This window comes from Aulostomus chinensis, chromosome 6, assembly GCF_037954235.1.
Source record: "Aulostomus chinensis isolate RoL2024-O1b breed Wild chromosome 6, RoL_Achi_v1.0, whole genome shotgun sequence".
NCBI lineage: Eukaryota > Metazoa > Chordata > Actinopteri > Syngnathiformes > Aulostomidae > Aulostomus > Aulostomus chinensis.
The window spans coordinates 6,595,001-6,619,061 of record NC_141325.1 but is presented as its reverse complement, the minus strand read 5'-3'; the positions used below and the strand labels follow the sequence as shown (position 1 = coordinate 6,619,061).

Below are 24,061 nucleotides of genomic sequence, written 5' to 3'. Positions count from 1 at the left end.
TACTTGATCTATCGGAAACTGTCCTGCATATGACGCCGGCTTTCTAATTAATAAAATAATTAAGTGGTTCCTTTTGCAAGGACTGAATGTCTGACCCTGACTTCATTGCTATATGTTCAGTAGATGTGATGCAATCACGTTTTATTCAAATGTGTTTCTTTCAAAGATAATTGAATACAATTTCATGTTCACAGTTGATTTTTTTTTTTCTAAATCTATAACTATTTTTTCTTCATATCTTCTCTTTAATAAGTGGGAGGCTTTTGTGCCAAGAATATTTCTTGTATCACTTTTGTGTTGTGCATGTTTCTACAGTGGAAGGATTTTTTTTTATTCACTCATGAGTCAAATGCACATCACCATGTCTTTGAAAAATAATGATGATTCCATTTTTATTTTTATTATAATAACATATACCATTTAATATATATATTTATATATGAGCTCTCAGTATTTAGTTTGATTGTTTTACAGTACACATTAAGAACTGGGCACAAAATAAAATCAGCTCAATACGAGAGAAAAAAAAAGCGCAACATCAGAATGAGAAAATTAATAAATAAATAAATACATTCTGGCAAATAAATATTACAATAAATTAAGGTCGATTTTCTGACATCTGCGTTCACAAAGAAACACCAATATTAATGTAATTCGTCTTACCACGTTCATGAAACAACACTTTGAAGAACAACTGAGTTATACTTGGGCCGTTAAGTAAAAACGTGAATGTTACTTCGTGAGCACAATGGGGCTGATTCATAAAATGTTTTGTTCTTAAACACTTAAAGATTTCCTTTTTAGAACCGCCCGTAACTCACAGTAGGAGCCAGGATTTAACAATAGCCACCAGTTTCCTGTTTGTGAGACTAAACTGAGAAATATTATAGTGTGTCAGAACAAATTTGTGCGGAAGAGCATTTTATGAACAAGGCCCAATATTAGTATTAACTTGAGGGGTGAAAAGCACGTAGACTGTACGTCCTCAAAAACTTCAGCATGTATCAAAACAGCTCTCCACACACCCGGATCTTTTCTTTCCACCTTAAAGACCCCTCGCAAACTTAATCACTGGGACCATCTCGACTCTCTTATAATCACGCTAAAGCCAAATAGAAATTAACAGCAGATACTAAGAACTGATTTCTGGGAATGCAAATGACACACAAGACGATACAAAAATCAAAAAATGAAAAATTTACAAAATATGCAGCGACTCACGAGATGAAACAAACTTTTGAGGACGGCATGTAAATCTCTGCTCAGATACAGTGAGTGGTTTAAATATCAGACTATAATTTTTACCTACGATAACTAAATATAATCCTCATTATTCAAACACAGTTTTCTCTCAGTACAATACAGTTCACACATAAAGACGTACTATTTGGCAGACAAGGCAGCTCAAGGACGTTGAAAATACTGTCGGATATAAAATCACTGACGTGGTACTGAACTCTTAACTGTCAGGTTACACGGTGCTCCGCAAGCCAGCGCTGTAGGTCGGTCATCATGGAAAATCAATGTCATTTCAGGGTGTTCGAAAGAAAATGTAATATTCTGAAGACATTCATTGCTTCAACAGTGGATATTCTGCTTATATATTCAAAATGGTACTCCACCTTGTGTACGTTTACTATTAAAATAAGTATCATTTACTAATAGCACAATATACTTTCTCATAAATATAGTCTCTGGTTGAATTCATCTCTTCGTTTTGGTTTGAAATGCGCCCCTAAAATCCTCCTTATCTCAAAATATCACATGTAATTTGATATAGATAGATAGATTGACGACTATGGGACTTATGACAAAAATATTTTAAGATTATTTAAATTTTCCGGGTAATTCTACTATTATTTGCACGTACTGACAAATATGAAGCGTAATATTCTCATCTACCTGACAGCACAAACAACAGAATGATAATAAGGCTCATAGCAGCAAACAGTGATTGTGAGTGTGTTGTGTAGCGTGTGTGTGTGTGTGTGTGTGTGTGTGTGTGCGTGTGTATGTTTTAGCCTTGTGCTGCTACAGACGTTTTACACTTTACTTGGAAGGAAAAGAAGACAAACACCACGATCACTTGTTCTCTATAAGCAGCTGCACCTTGCACACCAGATCTCTGGCCAACGTCAAAATCTGCTTGATGTTGTGATGCTCAGCCATTTCTGAAAGACAAGGAGAGAAAAAAAAAAAGGAAGCCTTCATTTTTACATCATTCATAAGAAGCTTTACGTCTCCGGAGAACTGCACAGACGTGTCTATCTGTCATGGGAAGCGTTCAACAGTGACCTTGTAATCATTTACACGGGAACCTGCAAGACTTTTACGGTAATTAGTTCACTTCCGTTTCAGCACACATTTGACTCAAAGTGAGACTCCATGAACACAACTTTGGTGATGTACTGGCGTGCGGAACTTATATTTACACACTACAATGCTGGAGGACAGAAGTGGCCAAGTGTGTATTTGAAACAATCGGGAGATACTTGCTAGCCCCTCATAGCCCTGTAGATGGAGGCTCCACTACGATTCTGTTTCTGTACAGAGATGGGACATCGCCGGTACCAGATGATCTACACCCGATAGACTGGGATCAGCAAATAGGGAGGCATTCACTTGTGCGCTCTTTCATTCATCTGTCAGTTCATCCAGGGTTACTGCATTCAGAGTTTTTACTGTTTTTCGACCAGAGAGAGACATTTCCTCTACACATCTAAGTGGACATCAACAGTCATAAAACGCCCCATTTTACCATTGAAGAATTTAATAATTTCAGTAAAGTCCATGTTGTTCTCCAGGATGATGTCCCGGTAGATCTCCACCAGCGCCAGGGCGATGAAGAGGACGAAGTGGCTGGACGAGACAAACTTAGCCGCCCAGATGGTTTCCCAGACTGCAAACACATCATCATACACCAGCTCTGGAAGACAAAGCACAAAGGAGCGGGACTCAAACCACATCGGTGTTTCAGCGCCCAGATAGGAAAGTGATGCACTCAAAACCATACCTATTAGGAAAATGTACTTAAAATATCAGCAATTAATGCAGACAATGTTTGCAATAGTTACAATTTACTGTTGTTGTTTGAAGGCTGAGCGTCACATTTGCATCGATGATTCAGTAGTCTGATCTATTTAGACCTAAAAATGAGAAAACCACCCCCAAAAACCCCATGGCATTTTTGTAGTAACCTCATCAGACTGCTGCCATCCCAGGAAACCTTTGTTTCTCAGCCTTTATATCATTGAAACATGAAATAAGAACATGAAACAGAAGCTTAGACCTTGGGTTTCTATGTGAAATGACCTTTGCCCTTCTGTTCATTAAATCATTTTCATTGCATGAAGTCTGCGTAGGATAATCCAGACATGCAACATAAATGCCATTAGATCGTTTTATTTAGAGTCTGTGAGAACCACGTACCAGAGGAGGACCCAACCCTTCAGTTAATGAGGGAGGTAAAGATGACAAACATCAAAATCCTGTGAGTTGTGCTGGAGTAGAAGTGTTGATAAATCATTTAGTCAATTCGGAATTTTGTTATTTTTTTTCAAGCGACTAAATCAAACATTTGCTGGTTCTACAATTTTTGATATAATTAGTTGCTGTTTTTTTGTCATTTGTGATGGAGAATGAAGAGCCTTTGGACGGTTTGGATGGATTAAAGAAGCAATTTGAACACTCCAGGCTCTGGGGGAAAAAATTGACAATAATTGGGAGAATTTTTCAATCAATGGAAATAATTATTCCTTTATTGTGTTAGAAACATTTTAATTGACTCTGATAAGAAACTCTGCCCTAAATTCTACCTTTACAAGAACATTAATATTCAGTTTATCCAATCTCAGAAGTGGTTTTCCAAAAATACAACGGACCTTCAAATCCCCTCCTGCACATCAAGCTGACAAGGCACATTGTTTGGCAGTTTATCAGCAAACAGGGCTTAAGAGGAGTGAATCTCACACTCCTCTAATTGGCTCCGGCTCAAGTTGCACTCTGCCATCAACTTTACCTCGTTTGAAGTCGAGGAGAAACCAGCGGTAGCAGAAGTAGAAATGGGTGTAGTCTCCATTCTGGTGCATTAGCTCAAATAGCTCAGAATCCAGGATCTGAACACAGAAGGGATCAGAGGAGATTCAGAGAAAGAAACGGCAACATTGTGGGAGGAAAAAGTGGGGCGTTTATGGGTTATAAATCGGTTTATGTACCTACATTCTACAATACATATATGTCAGAGTGTGTGACAGCTTGACAGGTGTTGTGTCACCTGAATTAAAGAGCGCATGTTGGCAAAGTGAGTATCCATCGCTCCTCCGTGTGGAAAGTTTTGATTCATTCTCTTCATGAGCTCCGTAAAACAGCTGAAGGCCAAGGCCTCTGAGGGGAGCCACCAGAGAGAGAGAGAAAGAAGGGGGGGGGGGGGGCAAGTGGGCAAACTCTTCGCCATTGTTGCATCAATACTAGTAAAAATACACCAAATGTCAGAGATGAGAGGTGATTCAGTGTATTTATTGACTCACCATCATCCAGAATGACTAGGAGAGGAGCCAGCAGATCACACATGCCCTGTACGTAACCAATGTCGAGGTGCCTCCAGATATAGCTGCAAACGCACAACCAGGACGGTGAGCTGAGCTGCACACGTCTGTTTCTATCCTGCACGCTGAGTCATACACTCCTGCTCTGGTTAAGTGGCGGTTTCAACATCTTCCACAATGCAAAGGTCCCTTAGGGGTTGGATGTATATCTTCAGCTATATTTACATTTACACTCATTTTTCCTTTTAAACTGGGTCACATATTCATTGGTTAAACTTGAGTGAAATACACCTATTTGTTAGCAGGATATGTCAAAAACTAAAGGCTGGATTACGGTGGAATTTGGTGGGAAGCTCGGTAATATCACAAGGAGCAACATCCTAACTTTTGGAGGTGAGCAGAATCAAACAGTAGATCCTGAAGACTGTCAGTGACAGAATATTTCTGGACATGTCATAGACATATGACATCATTCCAATCAAGTTCCTTCCATGCATTCCATTGATGCTGCCAGTGTTTTACCTGCACATGATGTTTCGCAGCTTCTCCAGGTTTGCAGGGGTGAAGTACCAGTAGTTCCTGTCACAGCGCTGGACGTCCTTTTCAATGCGGTGCAGATTTAAAGTGTACAAGTCCAAAAGCTCTTGCTGCAACAAAGAAAATCTTGAGTATATGAGTAAACAGGTGAGACAAGCTTGTACAGGGTTTATTGTGTTCTTAGAGAAGATCTGAATTGTTAGCACATACAGAGAAGGCACTCCCAGATGATTCTTGAGTTTCCGCTTCAGTCTTGGTCTCTGCTGATGGGGCCAGAGATTCAAAATGAGGGAAGAGGCTCTCCATCTCCGGCTCCTCAGACAGAAGTGACTCTGTGCCCTCTGGACTGGGTTTTCCCTGCTCCTTCTCCGACCTGAGTTCCATGTGGGAGGCTGAGTCCTCTGAGGAAGACGATGGTTCACAGCGCCCCTTCCTGCTCCAAGGCACCATTGAAACATTGGCTTTGGGGATCTCCTCCATCTCTATGGCTGAGGGAGACTCGTCTGATTCAGTCATGACCTGAGCGTCATCTTTCTGTGAGGCACAGTAGGCTTCTCTTGCTCTGGAGACCCTGCTGTCTGCTGATAACAGGAGGTTCTTCTCAACTTCAGATGCTCTGGCTTCCCTCTCTACAGCGTCTGCTGTCACCTCTTGATCAGTCTTTGATTTGTCTTCAAATTTCACCTCTTCATTCTGATCTTCTTCCTGAGTTTCTGCAATTTCCTTGAGTCCTTCTACGTCAAGACTTTTCTCAACAAGTCCTCCTGTGGATTCCTCAGACACTGTTGACACCAGCATGTTATCCTCATCAGGCACTTGTTTTCCCTCCGTTTCAAGAGCTGCAACAGACCCTTCATCTTCACTCTTAGTCTCCGCTACTTGAATTTCCTCAGGGGTGAGGATGGCCTGCGACTTGATTTTTTCTTGTGTTTCGGGCAGTAGGCTTGTCTCCTTGTTGGCCTCCCCCATTGGCTGCATCATGACTTCAGTCTTGGTCTCATCCACTGCTTCCTCCACTGCTTCTTCCTCACCCTTCATCTCACTTTCAACCTGCACGCTCAGTTCTTCTGTTAAACTCGTAACCAGAGGAGGTTTGACCGGGCTCTGCAGTGCTGGAGGGAGGGCTGCAGGTCTTGGAGCAGCATCAGGAGCAGCACCGTCCTCTGTGCTGAGTGAACCATCTGAAAGCCCTGAGGTGACAGAGAAGTTGCGGGAAGATGGATGTCCAGAGTCAGGAGAGTTAGCCCCGTTCTGGAGTGCTCCGTTGGGCATCTTTGGCACCTGTTTGGCCTCTTCGTTCTTGGGCTCAGTCTCTATCTGGTCCACCTCCTCCACAGACTCAAACACCTGAAAGAACAAGCCAAAGGGAAGCAGACTACTCCAGGGAAAGGGATGGGAGGATGTGAAGAACTAGCAGGAGAGAGAACGAAGGGGCGGAGAATACTGATTCAAAAAGTCAAGTAACTTTAATCAGGTATTTTTAAAGTCTGTAAGGGATGCTGGTTGATCGACTTAAAAGAATCAATTGTTAATTTAGACCGAAAATCTAATTAAACAAGATATTGTTGGTGACTTGTGTTACCTGTGTGCTGCTGCTGGAGTCACTCTGCAGACGAGCCAGACTCTGCCTGTCCGAGCTCTGGGAGGACTGGGACTGTGGAATGAAGAGATAAGCACATGAAAATATATTTTTATTGAAATATATTCTGTCAAAATAATCATATACTTAAACTACATGTAACCATTAGACAGAAACCAATGGAAGCAGTAGAAGATGAGATCTTGACTCATCTTCACTCATGGGTCAAATTAAATTTGAAAAAAAATCCCCTTAATGCAAATTATAGTGTTTTATGAGACCTTTCAAATGCAGTCGCTATCTAAGATGTTACAAGTGCTTTTGATGCAGATGTTCAGTCATAAAATACAGAGAGGTTTTTAGAGCATTTAGTTTGTTTTTCTGGTTTCAAAGAGCCGAATAAGTCCACATCTTCTCCTGAACATGATGAACTTGTGATACAGGCCCCTGAATATTGATGTGCATGTAAATACACTCGAGTGACACTGTTTTATAGTGTCAGGCGCCACACATAGTTTCTAACTGTGAGTCTAAGTGTGATTCTGCATCACCTCATTGCTGACGGTTGAGTCATGATGGATCATCTTCTGGCTGGAACTGTCCATGCTCGCCCCTGACGAGCACTTGGCCAAGGCGGCAGCGTGCTGCTCTTTCTCCCGCTGGCGGACGATCTCCTCGCAGCACAGCCACTCGCGCATGGTCTGTTGGTAGCACACCCGGACCTGTTCATCCACCTGGAGGTGAGAGGTCAAGGGGAGTGTTTAAAGGAGGAAAAGGCTTTTGAGGAAAAAGCCGTAATTACCCCCCATCGAGGAAGTCGTGTTTTCAATGGTGTTTGTGCATCTGTCGGCAGGATTACACAAAACTATGAGGCTGACTTTCACCATTTTGTTGGAAATGAGGAGGAACCCATTCAAGTTTGGAACAAATCTGTTTTCTACTGCAACAAATGGCATTTTCCTTCCATTGGACATGGTTGAGTTTACCTCGGTGCAGGTATGCCGAGGCGAACGAGTGCTCACTATTTGTGAAAGTGACAAACCTCCTTTCGCTCCTCTTCTGACATTCCAAACTGGTAATGGCCCAGGAGGAAAGGCCACACCTCCTTCCGCAGTGATGGTTCCACGCCACCAAAATAGACCAGGCGGAACAGTTCCTGCTCCTTGTATGCCTGAAGACAAAGAATATGCCTTCAATCCTGTTTCATTTTTCTTCATTTGAAAAGGAAACTCTCTCATTCTATGTTTAGGCATTCAGATGTGATTGACAGCCACTGAGAAACAGCAATAAAATGTCAGAAGCTCTCGTCCAGCCCAGCAGGCATGCGATAAAACAGCCATCCCCCAACTCACAGTATTAACTGTACATGGTCTTCCATCATGTGAACGTACTTCGCAGGGAGATGAAGACCGCATATATCAGCTCTCAGTTCCACATCTGTCCGCAGCTGATAAATTGATGATGCTTACTAATTCAGCACTTGAAGGTTTGTTCTGTGCAATCTAATGAATGTTTATTGATTTTAAATAAAGTCCAAATAGATTAGGTAACCGTGCATCGTAACGATTACTCTATGCCCGGGGTCATGACAGAGCCATCTGACGACTCAGCAATCGCCATCCTCTAAAGATATGTGTTTTTATTCAAAATTACGATATAAATGATCCAGAAAGTAATTTGAAGTTCCAACAATGATGGAATGGAGTGTTGTTTTAATGAGGTTTGGTGGCAAAACGTATGTGAAGAAAGTGAGGACATTTTTGGTTGGGTTAGGTTTAGGTTAGGGTCAGGCATTTAATTGTGATGGTTAAGGTTCGGGTTATAGTGAAGGCAAGAGTGTGTGTGTGTGTGTGTGTGTGTGTGTAGTGTGTGTGTGTGTAGTGTGTGTTCTTACAGTGCAATCCTGCAGGAACATCTGCCACACATCAGTGGTGAGTCCTTTGTAGGCATCACAAGGCACGTCAGGCGCCACAATGGTGTGGTTGACGAGAGCAGAGAGGTGGGTACGCACAGTGGACAGGTGACGACAGTATGCTAACCCTTGTGGATGAAACAATTAATGAGTAAATGCTTCCGCTCATGCCAAAATAAGGAAATCAGCCCCGAAGTTCATTTGAGGAAATCTCAAGTTATGAGGAAAGGGATTTTTCTACCACTTCAAAGTAGATTTACTGATGAACATTTTAATTAGTTATCAGAAACTTTCTGCTGGTTGATAAAATGTGTGCATTTTATCTGTCTGTTATGACCGGACACAGTTACAGTTTCAAGAATTTTTTTTTTTTTAATGGAAAATACTGCCCATTTTGAGATAGTGATTGTGAACGGTGTGCATGATGAATGGCCACATACAGCCATAAAAGGCCCGGGAGATGATCTGATACTTCATGTTGTCACATAGCAGCTTCAGAGGAGTCCTGCAAAAACAAAAGAGCACTTCATTGATGAGGAAGAACGTTATATGCTGAAACTATTCTGATTCCATCGACACAGCATCATGACGGGCAGGAAAAAGTGCCTTGAAAATGTCAGTTTACTGTAGCTGTGGACTTCTTATCATACTAATGACAACTGACTGTGCTGCGGTCTTGAACAAACACGGACCAGTGGTCCGCTTTTATCCCATGAAACCATTTTATCTCCCTCGCTGAACGTCTCACTGTCCAAACACATTCCCAGGTAGCTGCCATGTTAACGTCTTCCCGTATGTTTTCTTTGTTTGTTTTATAGCAACTGAAAGGAACACGTGCCTGGAGAACAAGTGTGACTCCGTAGCCTTAATTAATTAGTTTCCTTATCAACAACAATATAATAAAATTTCATACGAGTGAAAACAAAAGCTCATCACCATGACTGTGACATGTTTATCCCTCACCTCTCGTGGTTACAACCTTTAGGTGTCGAGCCGTCAGAGAAGCTCCCCTGGGAACAGGACGAACACGAGGACTTCCTGAGAGTGGGATGCCACATTGTAGCTCCCTGATCCATTAAGTCTGGAGGGGGGGCTGTGCGCGCGCACATGCGCACACACACACGCACACACACACACACACACGCACACACACACACACACACACACACACACACACACACACACACCACTTAAAAAAAAAACACTGCATGGACTGAGCTCAGTAACAGCTGCTCAGTTGTTTGTTTGCACCTGATGAAATACACACCATAGAAAAGACATTCATTTGGCACACTCTTTCACTGTCATTTTCAATTACTCGATATAGAGAGGATCAACAGAGATCAAGCGAGCAAAAGCCTATCTCCAGTCAGGAGCCAAAATCAATCAGTCAGCTGTCCATCCACCAGCTGATTACACTGGCTGGGTTTTAATATTGGGACGCATCATTGAGCGCTGCCAGAGGCACAAGACCGGCGAGGAGGATATTAGATCCAGGTAATTAGAGCAAGCCGACAGACGGACAGACGAGCTGAGGAGTGACAGTGTTACAGCTGCATCCTGTGAATGAGGGGGATTCTTCCGGACAGCTGCAGGACCTCTTGGGGACAACCAGAGTCCCTGTTTTGGATGGGGACTGTCCACTCGGTTGAAGGGAGAGGGAGGAAGTCAGAGAGGTAGGATGGGTTACTGTCACTGGAACAAACAATGAGCAACATTTTTATGAAAATGGAACAATCTGAAGAAGCCCCTGGGCGCTACTTATGTTTCTGCGGAGGAACAAGTCTCTCACCAAACTCGGACTGGCTGTTCGGGAAGAGGATGCGGAAGACGTAGTCTGTGGCCTCGTCCTCCTCCTTATCTGAGGCACAGTCTGAGGATCCAGATCCCTGAGGAACCCTCTTCCGTAGCTTAGGGAACACCTTCCCCTGCAATGAGAAAATAATTATCATGAATGAATGCCAATGAAAAATAATGACCAAAGCACCAGAGCTCAGCTAAGTCATCTATGTTAATGTGCTTCAGCCTATTAATAGCGGCTGAACAGGCGTGGGAGGTTTTTATTGTTCTGTTTAGCTGAAGATACAATGCTAGTCACCCTCCAACAAAGACACCCATTAACTCTTCTTGCGTGGTGATGCGGAGAACATTAAGCCACACATTCATCAGTATCACTCGCACCAACACCGCAGCTGGGGAGTGTATCTAGTGCCAGTTCCAAATGTGTTTTTATTGATTTATTGATCAGATAAGGCTGATTTGGCATTTTGGAGCTGTTTGTCTGGAACAATGCCTTATATGAGTCATTTGTTTGGTTGATCTGGAGGGTTGACCTAAGTGCTGACCTTTCCCCTCTGAGACCAGAGTGGAGGGTCCAGCTGACCGTGAGGAAGCAGGCCGTTCTCTAGACAGGAGAGGAACTGGAGCAAGTGGCCTCCCCTGGGGAAGCGAAATGGAGGCCTCTGGATGCCGTCTTGACTGACCAGCACCACCGTCCCCCCGCTGTCCACTGCAGGGGAAATATGGGATTAATCAGTTATGATGCTTTAAAGTTAGGTCAGTCTTAAGAGCAACAAAGAGCATCTAAAACAGTTATTGACCGAAGGTTTTACTGAACCCACCTTGTTGATGGCAGTGCAAGTAAACTATCTCTTCTAGGGGGATTGTCATGGCGTAGTCCCAGTACACACTGAAAAACATTTAATCAAACACTCTGACTCAATCTCCAACAAACATGGAAAAATCTATTCCACAGGAAGTTATTTGTCACAAACCCTAATTTTACGGCTAATTAAGAAAGTAGTAAAGATCATGCACACATCCGCGTCACGCAATCATTTTTCGGGTGAAAGAAACCATGCACACATAGGGAGCATAACATGGTTTGAGAGATGTCTGGCAGTGTCTCAGTCAATAAACCACCTCCCAGCTGCTTGCGCGCTGAAAATAAGCCTCATTAGATCGGCAGCATTTACGCGGCATGCAGGACACCAGGGGCCACACACACACACACACACACACCCAAACACACTGCATTATTCAGAAACAAGCGAGTGTTACACTAACAGCTGAGAGGCGCAGCAAACAGATGAAGTGTCTTTGCTGATTTTAGTGTCAGCTCTACTGAATCTAAAAGGTTTGTTGGGCTTTATTGACAGACACAAACATCATCAACCACAATTTGCAGCTGGATGGTTTCACACCTCTGTTCATAGTCCAAATCACCCACAGAACCGTTCATGAGCTGGTTGGGCGTCCACTTCAAGGTCATGATGTCAGCAGTCTGATGCAGAGAGAGGTAACCCGGGATAGCCTCCATGTCGTCCCTCTGAAACAATCACGGGTTTTCATTTGACGCAAGAACAGACAAGGCAGAAAAAAGTCTTTACTTGACACACACATGCAAATAAATCACTCCTGCCTTCCAAGAGCACCCAACACATTGTGGGTCAACAGCAAGAGCAACCAGCCACCACTTCTAGAAATATTGTTTATCTGTCAATCAAATATTCTTCTAGCAGCAATGAGAAGTGTGGCTCACATCCACTCTCAGTTCTCCTCATATGACCATAATCTAGGTTTTATTTTAAACATTTGCGAGCGAGACATCATTTCTAGCCATTGTCATCTATCTGTGTCACTGAATGAGTGATTAAGGGGGAATCAGACAGTTACCGGTTGAACAAGCACGTTGTTCTTGCCAAACAGCAGCGTGGCCCTGCTGTTTTGATGCAACGATTCCACGTATTCGCGTGCTGACGGCGAGGGAGACGGTCGTTCATCCATGCTGCTGCTGGAGTGCCGCTTCTGGATCTGCAACAGTGAGAGGGTGATGCTGCGCAATGCTGCCGCAGGTGACTCACAGAGAAGCTCATCCACACAGACACTATCATTCATACACTGAAGCACCTGTATGCACGAGTAGGGTGTTGAAAGATGCTGAACACTTGAAGATGGAGGGTTTCAGATAGGTGTTCTTTCTACTGGGACACAGTGTGCTTAACGCAGTAATATAAACAGGTCCTTCACCAGACAGACAATATCTCACAGGGGAATGGAACAGATCAGACGCAGCTCTGTAACTCAGCGCGCTAATATTCCTCCATCAATGATTACATCGTCTAGTTTGAACACTTACACACAGCGCCGGCCTCTTGGTGGGAGAATCCTGCCGGCAGTGGCCACCGTGGATGCGATGTCTTTGCACCAACTCGTCAGCGGACGGGTCGGTCCAAAAGTGGTCAGCTGTCTTCATCTTTGTGTACTCCAAGGCACACGGTCCAACTGTCATGGTGAAGGTGCAAAATTAACTGATGCGGCAGACACCAGCGAAAAAATTCATCAACATCATCTGTTATTCGATGTATTTCTTGTTTGTGTGTGAAATAACATTTAAAATGAGTCCATTTCTGCTCTGCCTGCCTGCTGCTATACTTTATATTCACACCCCATTATAAAACTCAGCTTAATCTTTGTTAAAAGCTTTTTTCATGGGGTTTCTTCTCTTTGTTGGGGTTCCTCTACATGCATAATCTACAGTATTAACTGGGAGTTGACAGATTTAGTTCACATATTAAGTTACTTTTCTTTTTTGGTATAAATGTATTTCTATGTATTTAGTTTATCCATGTCCTAGAACAGCTCAAAATCTCTTGAACATGTCTCAAGCTGTAGAAATGGTGCTTCAGGCTTTTCTTAATCACAAGTCAGAGTCGACTGGTGGGACGCAGTGGAGGGTCCAGCAAAGGACACACAAGTAATTACCCAACAAAGAGGCGAGGATAGGTCCATCTACAGGGTCCATTAGAACTGCCTCCTTCTCGTAGTATTTACTGGAAGTAAATGTGAACAGGGACAGTGAGTCCTTGACACACACAGTTTGAACAGCCTCCTCTTCCCTTTGTAAACACACCTGCTGTTTTCCACCAGGTAGAGGACGATCTTGTCCAGCACTTTCTCAAATAGAGCCGTTCGGATCCAAAGGTTCTTGATGACCTGGGGAGTGAGGCTCGGAAGTCGCGGCATTTTGCGCAGGCTGTCTTGGCTTTGCAAGCTTTGACTTCGTCTGTAGGGAGACAGAAGAGTCTCAGATTACATGTTGTTATGAAATCCGACAACTGAAGCTGCTAATGGAATCAGTAGTTCATGATTCAAAGGAGCTTCTGTGAATGATTTAGGGGCTTTTCAAAAATATTCAACAGCCCTTCAAGTAAGCAGACAGTGGTTTGATTTCACTGCTTTTGCTGGCACAATCAAACAGCCTTTGAAGGGAGCTTTGATGTCTGCTGTGATGTGAGCGTGTCTCACTTTGTCTCGATGATTTGCTCCAGCTCTTGGGCCTTCCTGCACAGCTCCTCAGCCGGAGCAAAGTTCTTCCCCACCTTCATGAACAGTGCTGCTATCTTGTTGCTACGCAGGAAGCCTGCAGCTCGTCGTTTCAACCCATGCAGGACGCATGCTTCCACAGCAGCTGTATGCACGCGTGCGCGCAAACACGCAAACACACACACACACACACACACACACACACACACACACACACACACACACAGAGTTGGACAATATCATAACAACAACAAACACAAAAACGAGGTAAAGATCAAAAAGGCTATATTAGTGTGGCATCAGGCTTACTTGACGGGTGTTTTATGTGAACATAAAGGGTCTAATAAAACACTGCTTTCAACTTTGGAATGCAGGTCCATTTGTTTATTTCAATTGTAGGAAGGTTTTCTACAAAACACAATATTAAATCGTTGGAGCAACGATTCTATTTACCATTCAGTCACAAAGTCCTGGCTTCTTCCTATCAATGTGTCAAACATGCAAAACAGACTTTTCAAATGTATTGGTTCACACCCACGATGATCTTTGAATACCGTATATGCTGTCCAATATGCTAGTGTTCTAACAAGTAGTGACCAGAAGTCAATGACACGATGACACACTTGCACAGTCACTCAACTGTGCAGAAAAACAGAAGGGCCCCCCCCCCCGGCCCTTTATTCCTCAGGCCTACGTGGCAGTGCCTGGAGATGTGTTGACATTTGAGTTCTTTTTCAGGGCTAATCCTGTGGCTCTGTTCACATGGGGTCACGAGGAAAGCTGGGGTTGCCGTGGCAACTCCTGTTGATAGAGCGATTGAGCTCAGGGAGACGGAGAGGAGGGAGGGGCGGTAACAGCGACTCATCAGCATCACGATCGCTCCCTTTCCATCCTGACTACTTCAGGGCTGCATCTCACTATCCTCCATCCTGCAACTCCACAAACATGCCAGGGTCTCTTCTCCGTCACTGCTGTTACTACAGTCAGTGTTAGCACCTGTCGGCTGAAGCGTCAACTTTATGTTTTATAGAGATTTGTGCCGAGGGGCTCGTCTGCATCTCTGCTGATCTTTTCCTCTCTTCCCCCCACATCATTATCAGTGCAAGAAGCTAAATGTCAGAACAAAGTGAACATTAAAAGGTCACCAAATGGAGTTCATCCTCTTTATGGTTTCCTCCTTTGTGCTAATTATCCTCACATGACCAACAGAATATTCAGTGATGACTTAATAGTTCTGAACAATGAAAATCGACGTATTATCGGTGTAATTTGTCTCCTATTTTAGAAAGTATTCCAAAACCTTCCATGAACAGATTTTTTTAGATATAAAATTTGAACTTGTGTGAATAGATGAGTCCATGAACAAAATGTCTAATCACTTGAGTGCAGAAATGATTGCATGATGACGTCATTGATTAGCATTAAAAACCACCATCTGCAGCTGATGTACAAAAGTTGAGCACAGGTTTATCAAGTTTATTTACCTACAATTATCTGACTGCGACTACAACCATTTATGTTTCACAAATTTTTCTCTTTTCTCATTCAAAATAAAATTTGAAAATTTGTGACAGAGAGCAAAAGAGAGAGAGAGAGAGCAAGAGAGAGAGAGCGAGAGAGAGAGAGAGAGAGAGAGAGAGAACTGGCTCCGCCCCTCCACAGATCTGGTGGGCTGCATCATTAACAAATGTAATTAATTAATAAGTAGGACGTGTTTTTGAGTTATTATGACAATACTAATAACAGTGTGAATGTGATGTTGTATTTTATCTAAATACTGTAACGTGAGGTCCAGGTAAAAACCAGGCTTTGGTTTTGATATACGTTTCCTCCAGTGTCTCAGCAGTTCAGCTCGCCTTCAGCAGATCATCAAAGCAGCCATCATGTTGGCGGCTAATTGTTCCCTAGCGAGCTGGCCGAGCTCCTCTCCCATCCTCCACGCACTCTCATCTGTAAACAGACCTCAGCTAAGAGAGGACATAACTGGAGTAACAAGAGCCGCCGCGAAGATGAGGAGCAGGAGGAAGCTGGCTGACAGCAAACGGAGGGAAGTGGCTCGTTGTGTGCTGCTACACGTTCACGCTGCTCCTCAGACCGGCCAGCAGCAGCGGTCACTGGCTCATTCGTGAACACAATTCTATCTGATTTCTTCACATCCCTTTAACCTCCCCATACGTGTGAAATGATGATGTTACACTTTCAATCGTACTGACAACAGTCAGTGAAACTGTGACCTACATTAATACAGGTTTTAGCATTCATTCCTCGCTGCCTGTTACTAATTATAATGTTGTCACGTGTCACTACATCCCAGCCTGTCATGTGCAAGTGTGCAATTATATTTTCACAACAAGCCTGACCTTTACAGACCTCCCAGCTCGGTCTGTTTCTCCTCATTTTCCCTCTCCTCTCACATTTTACCTCATGGCCTGATGAGGGAAAACTCATTTATTGGCTCATTTTTTTTATTAGATACCGTGCCACGGGGTATTCATAACTTCACAAACCATTTCCTGTGTCAAATGTGATTATGACTTTATGAATTTGGATTAAAAACCATAAAATAGCTTGATATTGTTGGTTTTTGCCCACATACATGGTCTGCCGATCATACAATCTCACAAAATCTGCAGGCTGAGAGTCCGTTTATTCACACTGAAATGCACAAACATTATCTTGTTGCTGCTTACAGTTTTGGACCGAACCAGACATCTGATGAGTGTGAGCGCCTGCATGTGGGCAGCGTGTTTCTCACGCTGATCTCACTGCACTATATTAGTGTCATTTAGAGATAAGAACAGTAACATTTCGTTCGAAATAACTTGTCCTGTCTTTTACTTCATCATTCGAGCTAAAATTTCTCTACTGAACAAGGTTGGTGTGACAGAATTTTTCATTTTTTTAAAAATACATATACTTTCATTGCATGGTTGCTAATTCTAGCAAGTAAAGCCCCCTCTCCTATTCCCTTTCCTGTTGAGCTCTACAACATTTTGATTTTAATATTTTCTTTGTTTCGTGTTCTTACTCCTGTGTGCTTGATTCTTACACGAACCCTTCATAAACCATTTAGTCTCACCTGGTGACATTTCAAAAAATGTATTGCAGAAAATGAGGAATACTTGTAACTCTACACAGGTGTTCTTATTCTTGCACTCCTAAAGAAAAAATGCATACAAAAAAGAAGGGATTATCTATAAAAAATGTACGGAAAAACCACGTCTTTGTTCCCAACAGGAGAACAAGTTATTATTTTGAGGTTGAACTTGGTAACAAGAATCTGGAGAGTTTGATCGCAGTGGTACCCAGTAGCCGATTTCTGGAACGTTTGTATCCCTTTTATAATTGAATAAAAGTGTGATGAATGTTTCTGCTGTTTGTTCGTTTACTCACCACAGAAGGACACAATATGGCTGCTGTCTTCATGAACAAATTTTCTGGTGACTGCTTCTTCCATTATCTGCTTCACCTGTCAATGACACGGAAGACGCTGGATGACTAATTCATTAATATTCCACCTCAACCGGTACACGCAGTCTGAGAGGGCCTGGGAGTTTGATTGACTGATTAATCTATTTAAGAGAATAATTAGGAGGATGTTCTTCAAATAATACATGTCTCATAAAAAAAAAAAAAAAAAAAGACGGGTGAAATGATGGGAAGACAGTCCAAAGCTCGGGGGCGGTTGGGGGGGGGGGGGGTTGGAGAAGTTAAAGTGAGTAAAAACACAGTGAGTGGGAAGAGTCAGTGCATGTTAAGTTGGTGGATGAATCACCAGTTCTCACCCTGAGGAGATCTACTGGGAAATGGAGGAGGTATATTATGGAGTGGGGGGTATAAAGACACTATGTTCATCCATCATAGACCTCTTCTATTCCATTGTGTCAAAGGCGGATGACTACGGAAGCACTGAGGTGAGGCAGGTGATTCTATTTTCTCTTAAGTCAATTTTTGACTATAGAGCAGGTGAAAAAATATGGCTGCCGGGATCATTTACTTTTTTCCCCCATCTGTAAAAAAAAAAAAAAAGGGTTAAAAAGAGGCTTCGCCACAAACTTTTGTAGCAATAATTTTCATGTTTTTTGTTGTAATACCCATCACAACCCAAAGAAGTTAAAATGCACCATTACACGTTCTACGTAGGACCCTTGCTGGGTCGATGCGGTCAATAATCAATGTAATTAATTGGGGCAGCATATTTTTGGTATTAACATTTTCTTTCAGGGCTTCAAAATCCCGTTTGGCCTCATGGACACACGACGGATGGAACTGAAGTACTTCAGGGGTACCAGAACAACGCTTCACACAGCTGGTTTGAAAAACCTTATCAATGATTCATCAACTCTGACTTAATGAAATTTCAAACTCCAATATTTTGCTTTCAGGACAACTAATCAGAAATGATTCATTCAAGTCTAACTTTGAATTATCAGAGTCAAGCACCTGTGAGGTGGAATATAAATGTGCTTTTCTGGTTGAAGCGAGTTTTATTATAACAACAACAACAACAACAACCCAAACGAAAACTGTGACATGACGCAAAACTTTCTTTTACTTTTTTTTTTAACCTGCTAATTTCACAGATTAAAATCTTTCAACAAAGACAGAAGGGTGTTTCATTCTAGGAAAGGCAGAGAAAGGTTTTACTCAAACAATAGAGAATAACATTTAGATCAGAAATAGAAAGAATTTCGCCTCCCAGCGTTTCCACTGCTACTGCACTCAAGGGGATGCCCCCTTCTACCCAGCCAGCTACAGACCAGTAGTTTAGATGACTGATTGATCACCCCCCCCCCCCCCCTGCCATGGGGTTATGGTGACATCCCCCCTGTGTGGGCGCCGCTCTGCAGCCAACATGGACGACATCAACCTCTCAACACAGTCGCATGGATGGCAATTTCCTGTTGAAATGAGTCAGTCCACAGCAACCCCTGCAAGGTCCATTGTCTACACAAACACATATAACACACACACACACGTAGGCATGCACACGTTCGCTCTCAAAGTTCTGTCGCGGTAACTCTTTTTCCAATTTTCACATTGATTCAAGCTGAATGGGAGGAAATCTCTGGAGGCGATTCAGCGGTCACGAAGCAGCTCCAACAATCTTTACAACTCAATCATAGACAGACATAAAGGCCCGCCTTCAGCCTTCACTTTATGAGTATTTCGAGCAACTAGCTGTAAACGGACCAGTTTTAATACCTGGGACGGGGTCACTGATAAAAATAAAATCCTTTGTTACAGTGTGTAACTTCCTCATAGTGATGTTGATATGCAAAATCCAGATAAACTACATTTTCTGGAATATGGAAGCTAGCTAATCCATGAGTGTCATGGTACATCATCACATGAATACAAAAATCCTGCCAACACAGCAGAGTGAAGAGAGCAACAAATTAAGCAATTACATTATCCTGGGTGAATTATTTATGAAAATTTTCCATATGGATTTTGTTTTATTGAAGAAACCCCAGACTGAAATGAGAACAGCAGGTCGGTTTTTCAAGACGTTGCAGAGAGAAAATCAGTTCATTCCCTGTTCGTTCGAGACAAGGGTTTCCAACTGTCAAAGAGGCTGACATACGCTTGGAAAACAAAAGAGAAGACAACCCTTACATCCCTGAAAATATTAATCCATTATGGATGTTTCATGTTAATTAGAGAGCAGCCATAGCACTGCTGCCTTCAACATTAAAAGAAATGAAGCACGCTCAGACCCAGAGCACAGGGGACTCCTATGCACCAGTTTTGTCTCCAATGCAGCTTCACATACAGGCCCTGACTGATCTGCCAAATTGATGACGTCGGCACCCCTCCTCGAGTCTCAGCATCTGTATCTCTCTCTCTCTTATCTGGGCTACTGATCGTGTCTCAGAGGAATTTACATGGCAAAGCGTCTAAGCAAAGAAAACCTGCAGGTTTCTATGGAGACGGCACGTGTCGCACTCCGGATAACTGAGAGGATGCGCCGACAGCATCCGTTCATATCCCAAACAAAATACGTGATTGAGTCTCTCTAGCTAATTATATCCCATCGCGAAGCGCCTAAGCCATGTCAAAGGTCTGCAGCCGAGTCATCATGAGTTCATTTGGTATCACGGAAGTATCACCAAAAACACCATAACGATTAAGATGCAACCACATATGTATGTGATGTGTCACCGCATGTCTGTGTTGCAGCAACAGCGCTTGATGGCTCAGCCCTAACCAACCACTGCAGCCAGAAGGCATCGCAGTGATAAAACATCTTCAGAGTATTCCAATTAACTGCTGTAACAGCAGAGCCAAGAAGCGAGAGCCAGAGCGAACGCCCCGTCCATTAACATCCGCCTTTCATTATTCATCATTCTTACAGCCAACGTAGCCTCGGGGTCTCAGAGGTGAAGTCAAACTGCATTGTTTCTACTGGCCGGCAGGGAGTGCCTGAAGCAAAAAAAAAACAAAAAACAGTTTGATTATAAAAAAAAAAGAAGTCGTTGAGAAAAATAATGCTTCCTCTAACATCATTTATTGTTTCAGCGAACAATAAAAGCAGTCCCTGGTTTCAAGATTTGGCTTCTTTCCCCTTCCTTTTCCTTGCATTCTTTTCCTTCTAATTGTTGACTCGATTGTGTTAATTTTGTTGCTATGTTTTGTAAAGGGGAGAAAGTTCTGGGTTTAAGTTCAGGCTCCATCACGGGATCTTTCTGTGTGGAGTCTGCATGTTCTCCCTGTTCCTGTGTGGGTTCTCTCTGGTACTCCGGCTTCCTCCCACAGTCCAAAGACATCAAGAGGGGACGAGGCTGATTGATACTCTAAATTGACCGTAGGTGTGACTGTGAGTGTGAATGGTTGTCTGTCTCTATGTGTTGGCCCTGCGATGGACTGGTAACTAACCCCGCTTCTCACCTGGGATAGGCTTCAGCGCCCCCCCACCTGCAACCCTTCACAGAATAAGCAGAAGAAAATGGATGGATGGATGTTCTGAAAATTCTTCTTCTTACTACTATTTATATACAGCATATGATAAATTTTGGTCCCATTAAAAGTCTAAAAGAAAATAAAGAAGTCTATGTTTAACATTGGCCTGTTTTGCATTAGCTATTAGCCAGCTAGCTATTCACACTACATATTCGTAGCTGTCTCTTTCTGCATTCTGAAGTCACAAACACGGAATTCAGGAGGTAAAACTGTCTCTGTGAGCTAAAATAAACCATTTATGAGAACTTGAAAAGCAAAATACAGTTTCAGAAAGTCACAGACTCCAGCGCCCATGGGTTTTAGCACTTGTGCAGCATGGGAATTTGCTCATCTTCGCACCGTAGCTGACGTGGTTCACGGTGTGTCTGTCTCGCGAATGCTGTCTTTACCTCATCGAACTGTCCGTATCTCAGTCAGACCTGGAGATTCTGTCTGAAGACTGGACGAAAAACTATGACTGCAAAGCATCTAAGTCAATCAACAGGGCTGTAGTTTTGATTGTACTACATACACACATTTAAATGATAATAGCATTTTAACAGACCAATCACCGATTATGAGGCAGCGAAAGTAATTCCACCGTAAAATTAGTGTAACCACGACAACACAGAAATCACGCCCTGAGACCCATTTTGTTGCGGTTGTGAAGTTTTTGATGGCACCCTGATGCTCGCTTCTCATGGATTTACTGACTGTTCTGTCAATTATAGTTCCCAAAGTTAACTATTAACTCCAAATCATGACACAGAGTCTTTTTTTTTCATTTCATCCATTCAGCTGCCGCCTACTTTCTGATCCAAACAAAAGCTCTGCACTCACTCACACAGGCTGTCAAACGACTCCTTCTGATGCAACGCTCACAGCGCAGCCAGGCAAAGCTCTCTGATTCAAATCAAACCTTGATTATAAACATTCAAAAGGTCAAAAACTGCATAATACTCTCAGCCTGGTCATTTCTTTGAATATCTATTCATAATAATAATATTTAATGGACTTCCTGCAGCAAGAATCAAAGCTGTGAGACCTCTTCCAGAGTGCAGGCAGCATAAAATAAGTGACGAGGAAGGGTGCAGATCTCTGAGGCCGGTGTGTATCTTAACAGCCTCTCTCTCTCTCTCTCCTTTGGCAAACACAGGTGTGTATTTGTGTCAATGCGCTCTTGTGATATAAAAGGAGAGAGGGAGGAGCATAATTAAGAGGCTCAATCGGAGGACGGTAGAGAGACAGACAAGAGAGGTTTCATATCAAAGCAAATAAGAGTTCTCATTCAGACGAGTTACACTCCAGCCACAGACATCCTGCGCTGTCAGATGATGGAAAACATCCAGGTACATCTGAACAGACTGATGGCAAAAAACCAGCTGGACCAGACGAGCGTGAGAACACACAGCGTGGAGACACCATATGGTAGAACCCACACGGAGCAGTAATAATCATAGACGCATGGGAAAATGGCACAAACAACAATTAAATACACGTTTCCTGAGAGGTAAAAGCAACATTAAAAAAAAGGGGTTTTGTTGGCTGATCTTGGGTTTGATAGTTCATTAAGTTCTGACTGTGAAAAACTGTTTCATCGGTTCATCTACAAACTCCATCAGCGAGCTCCTACCAGCACACAGGAGGCAGAGTTAATCAGGGGAAGGGTCTGGTCTCCTCTGATAAGACTCTGTGGAAAACCAATCAGACCCTCCTTTCACAACGTCCCAGAAGCGATTTTTATCTTTGTTCTGACTGAAGTAAAATCTTGTAATTTACAGGGAGATTTAATGAATGGTTTCACAAAAAAGGCCAAAAACGAGGTAAAATCGGGTCAGGAAAGATGAATCAATAACACTCTTCATTACAGCTTCTAGTGCTGTGACCCTGCAGCAAAAGAAAACATGACCAATTACTCCGGTTAGGGACAAAATCAGATGAGGATGTTTGGCTGAGTTGGGAATCTCCATGGTTACACAGTGTTTAAGAGTGTAATTGTAAGTGAGAAAGGCTTCCAGAGGGAAACAACCACCTCGACCCCAGTGACAAAGTACACACCGCTGCAGGAGTGAGACATCAGCTGACTGAAATGTCTGGCTGAAATTCAACTTTCTGCCAAAATAATCATCCGTCTCTGTATCAGTTCATGAGGTATAGCTGGTTTGAGGCTGTTAAATGTTTAACCACGGCGAACACTTGTTTCTTTTGTTAAAACTCGATGGAGGTGTTAGTGTTCATATAACAAAAGCCTGAACTGAATCGACACATAAGCCTCCACCAAAGTGAACGCCAAACCAATGATAAGATTGCTGGAAACTGAGAAGATGGTGGTATAACGAAAAAACAAAACAAAACAAATACTGATATTGACAGAGGTGCATCGCTAACTGCTAACACATTACTAGCTTGCTAAAAAGGTTCAAACAGCTAACACAGTCAAAATTTAAATACAGTTTTTCTCGGGTGCGTGGAAACTTTTAGGCCATTTAGACTGCAGCAACATCAGTCCGTCTATGTATCCTGGAATTAACAGATTAGCCACTGACTGGGCTGTTTCTCGGTTCTCTGTCGGGTGCAAAGATAGCATTTTATGTGGACTCATTAGGTATTTGAAGCATTTACTTATTAACCATGCATGTCGCCCATGCCAACATGATGTATGTAATCATATATATTGTGTATATAATGCTTCTATATGTTCGTCTGGAGAGCACCATCAGAGTACCGATATGTTGTGTTGTTTCCCCTCGTGTGTCGACAAGCGTACAGCGTTCCTGGTCTATTCTAAATCTGAACAGCAACACTCTACTCTGAATATTGAGAACATAAACCGCAACCACTCGGAAGACAGGAGATGAAACCCATCAGTTGCTGGTGTGACTTACCTGCCAAGTGAAATTCACTTAAAAAGCTCAAGACAGGAGCTGATCTACGTCTCCAGGGTGAGAATCGTAGCCCCCTAACCGAGTGTGGGGCAGGGGCGGCTCTTGACAGTTTCACTTGTGACTTATTGAAAGCAGGTGAAAGAATATTAGTTATGGCATTATTCCAAATTTGGCCCAGAGGCAGAAGCCTCCACCTCAGACCGCCTGCACTGTCACCTATTAAGTTCTCCACAGACCTGGGAGACGTGGCACCCTGCAACAGATGATCTGATGATTCATACAGGAGGATTCACCAGAAAAAGGCAGGGGAAAGCCTGAAAATGTGCTGTTACTATCA

At 42.9% G+C, this 24,061-nt stretch overlaps 1 protein-coding gene across 2 annotated transcripts in view; it reads right to left on the bottom strand.

Moving 5' to 3' along the window:
* Positions 1-419: 419 nt before the first annotated feature.
* Positions 420-24,061, bottom strand: part of sgsm1a (small G protein signaling modulator 1a) — a 25,817-nt gene continuing 2,175 nt past the window's right edge. Inside the window, exons 3-26 of one of the 2 annotated variants that reach the window (XM_086206100.1) lie at positions 17,291-17,366; positions 13,880-14,042; positions 13,485-13,637; positions 13,337-13,404; positions 12,711-12,856; positions 12,248-12,385; positions 11,776-11,900; positions 11,194-11,261; positions 10,918-11,081; positions 10,365-10,500; positions 10,124-10,267; positions 9,536-9,665; positions 9,013-9,077; positions 8,555-8,700; positions 7,703-7,831; positions 7,212-7,394; positions 6,664-6,735; positions 5,292-6,428; positions 5,067-5,191; positions 4,527-4,609; positions 4,274-4,383; positions 4,019-4,115; positions 2,759-2,926; positions 420-2,171 (exon numbers count right to left, since the gene is read on the bottom strand). In XM_086206100.1, the coding sequence (XP_086062226.1) occupies positions 2,083-2,171; positions 2,759-2,926; positions 4,019-4,115; positions 4,274-4,383; positions 4,527-4,609; positions 5,067-5,191; positions 5,292-6,428; positions 6,664-6,735; positions 7,212-7,394; positions 7,703-7,831; positions 8,555-8,700; positions 9,013-9,077; positions 9,536-9,665; positions 10,124-10,267; positions 10,365-10,500; positions 10,918-11,081; positions 11,194-11,261; positions 11,776-11,900; positions 12,248-12,385; positions 12,711-12,856; positions 13,337-13,404; positions 13,485-13,637; positions 13,880-14,042; positions 17,291-17,366 (3,915 nt within the window). In that variant the 3' untranslated portion in view covers positions 420-2,082. The remainder of the gene's footprint in view (positions 2,172-2,758; positions 2,927-4,018; positions 4,116-4,273; positions 4,384-4,526; positions 4,610-5,066; positions 5,192-5,291; positions 6,429-6,663; positions 6,736-7,211; positions 7,395-7,702; positions 7,832-8,554; positions 8,701-9,012; positions 9,078-9,535; positions 9,666-10,123; positions 10,268-10,364; positions 10,501-10,917; positions 11,082-11,193; positions 11,262-11,775; positions 11,901-12,247; positions 12,386-12,710; positions 12,857-13,336; positions 13,405-13,484; positions 13,638-13,879; positions 14,043-17,290; positions 17,367-24,061) is intronic. The other variant, XM_086206101.1, reaches the window with a different exon arrangement.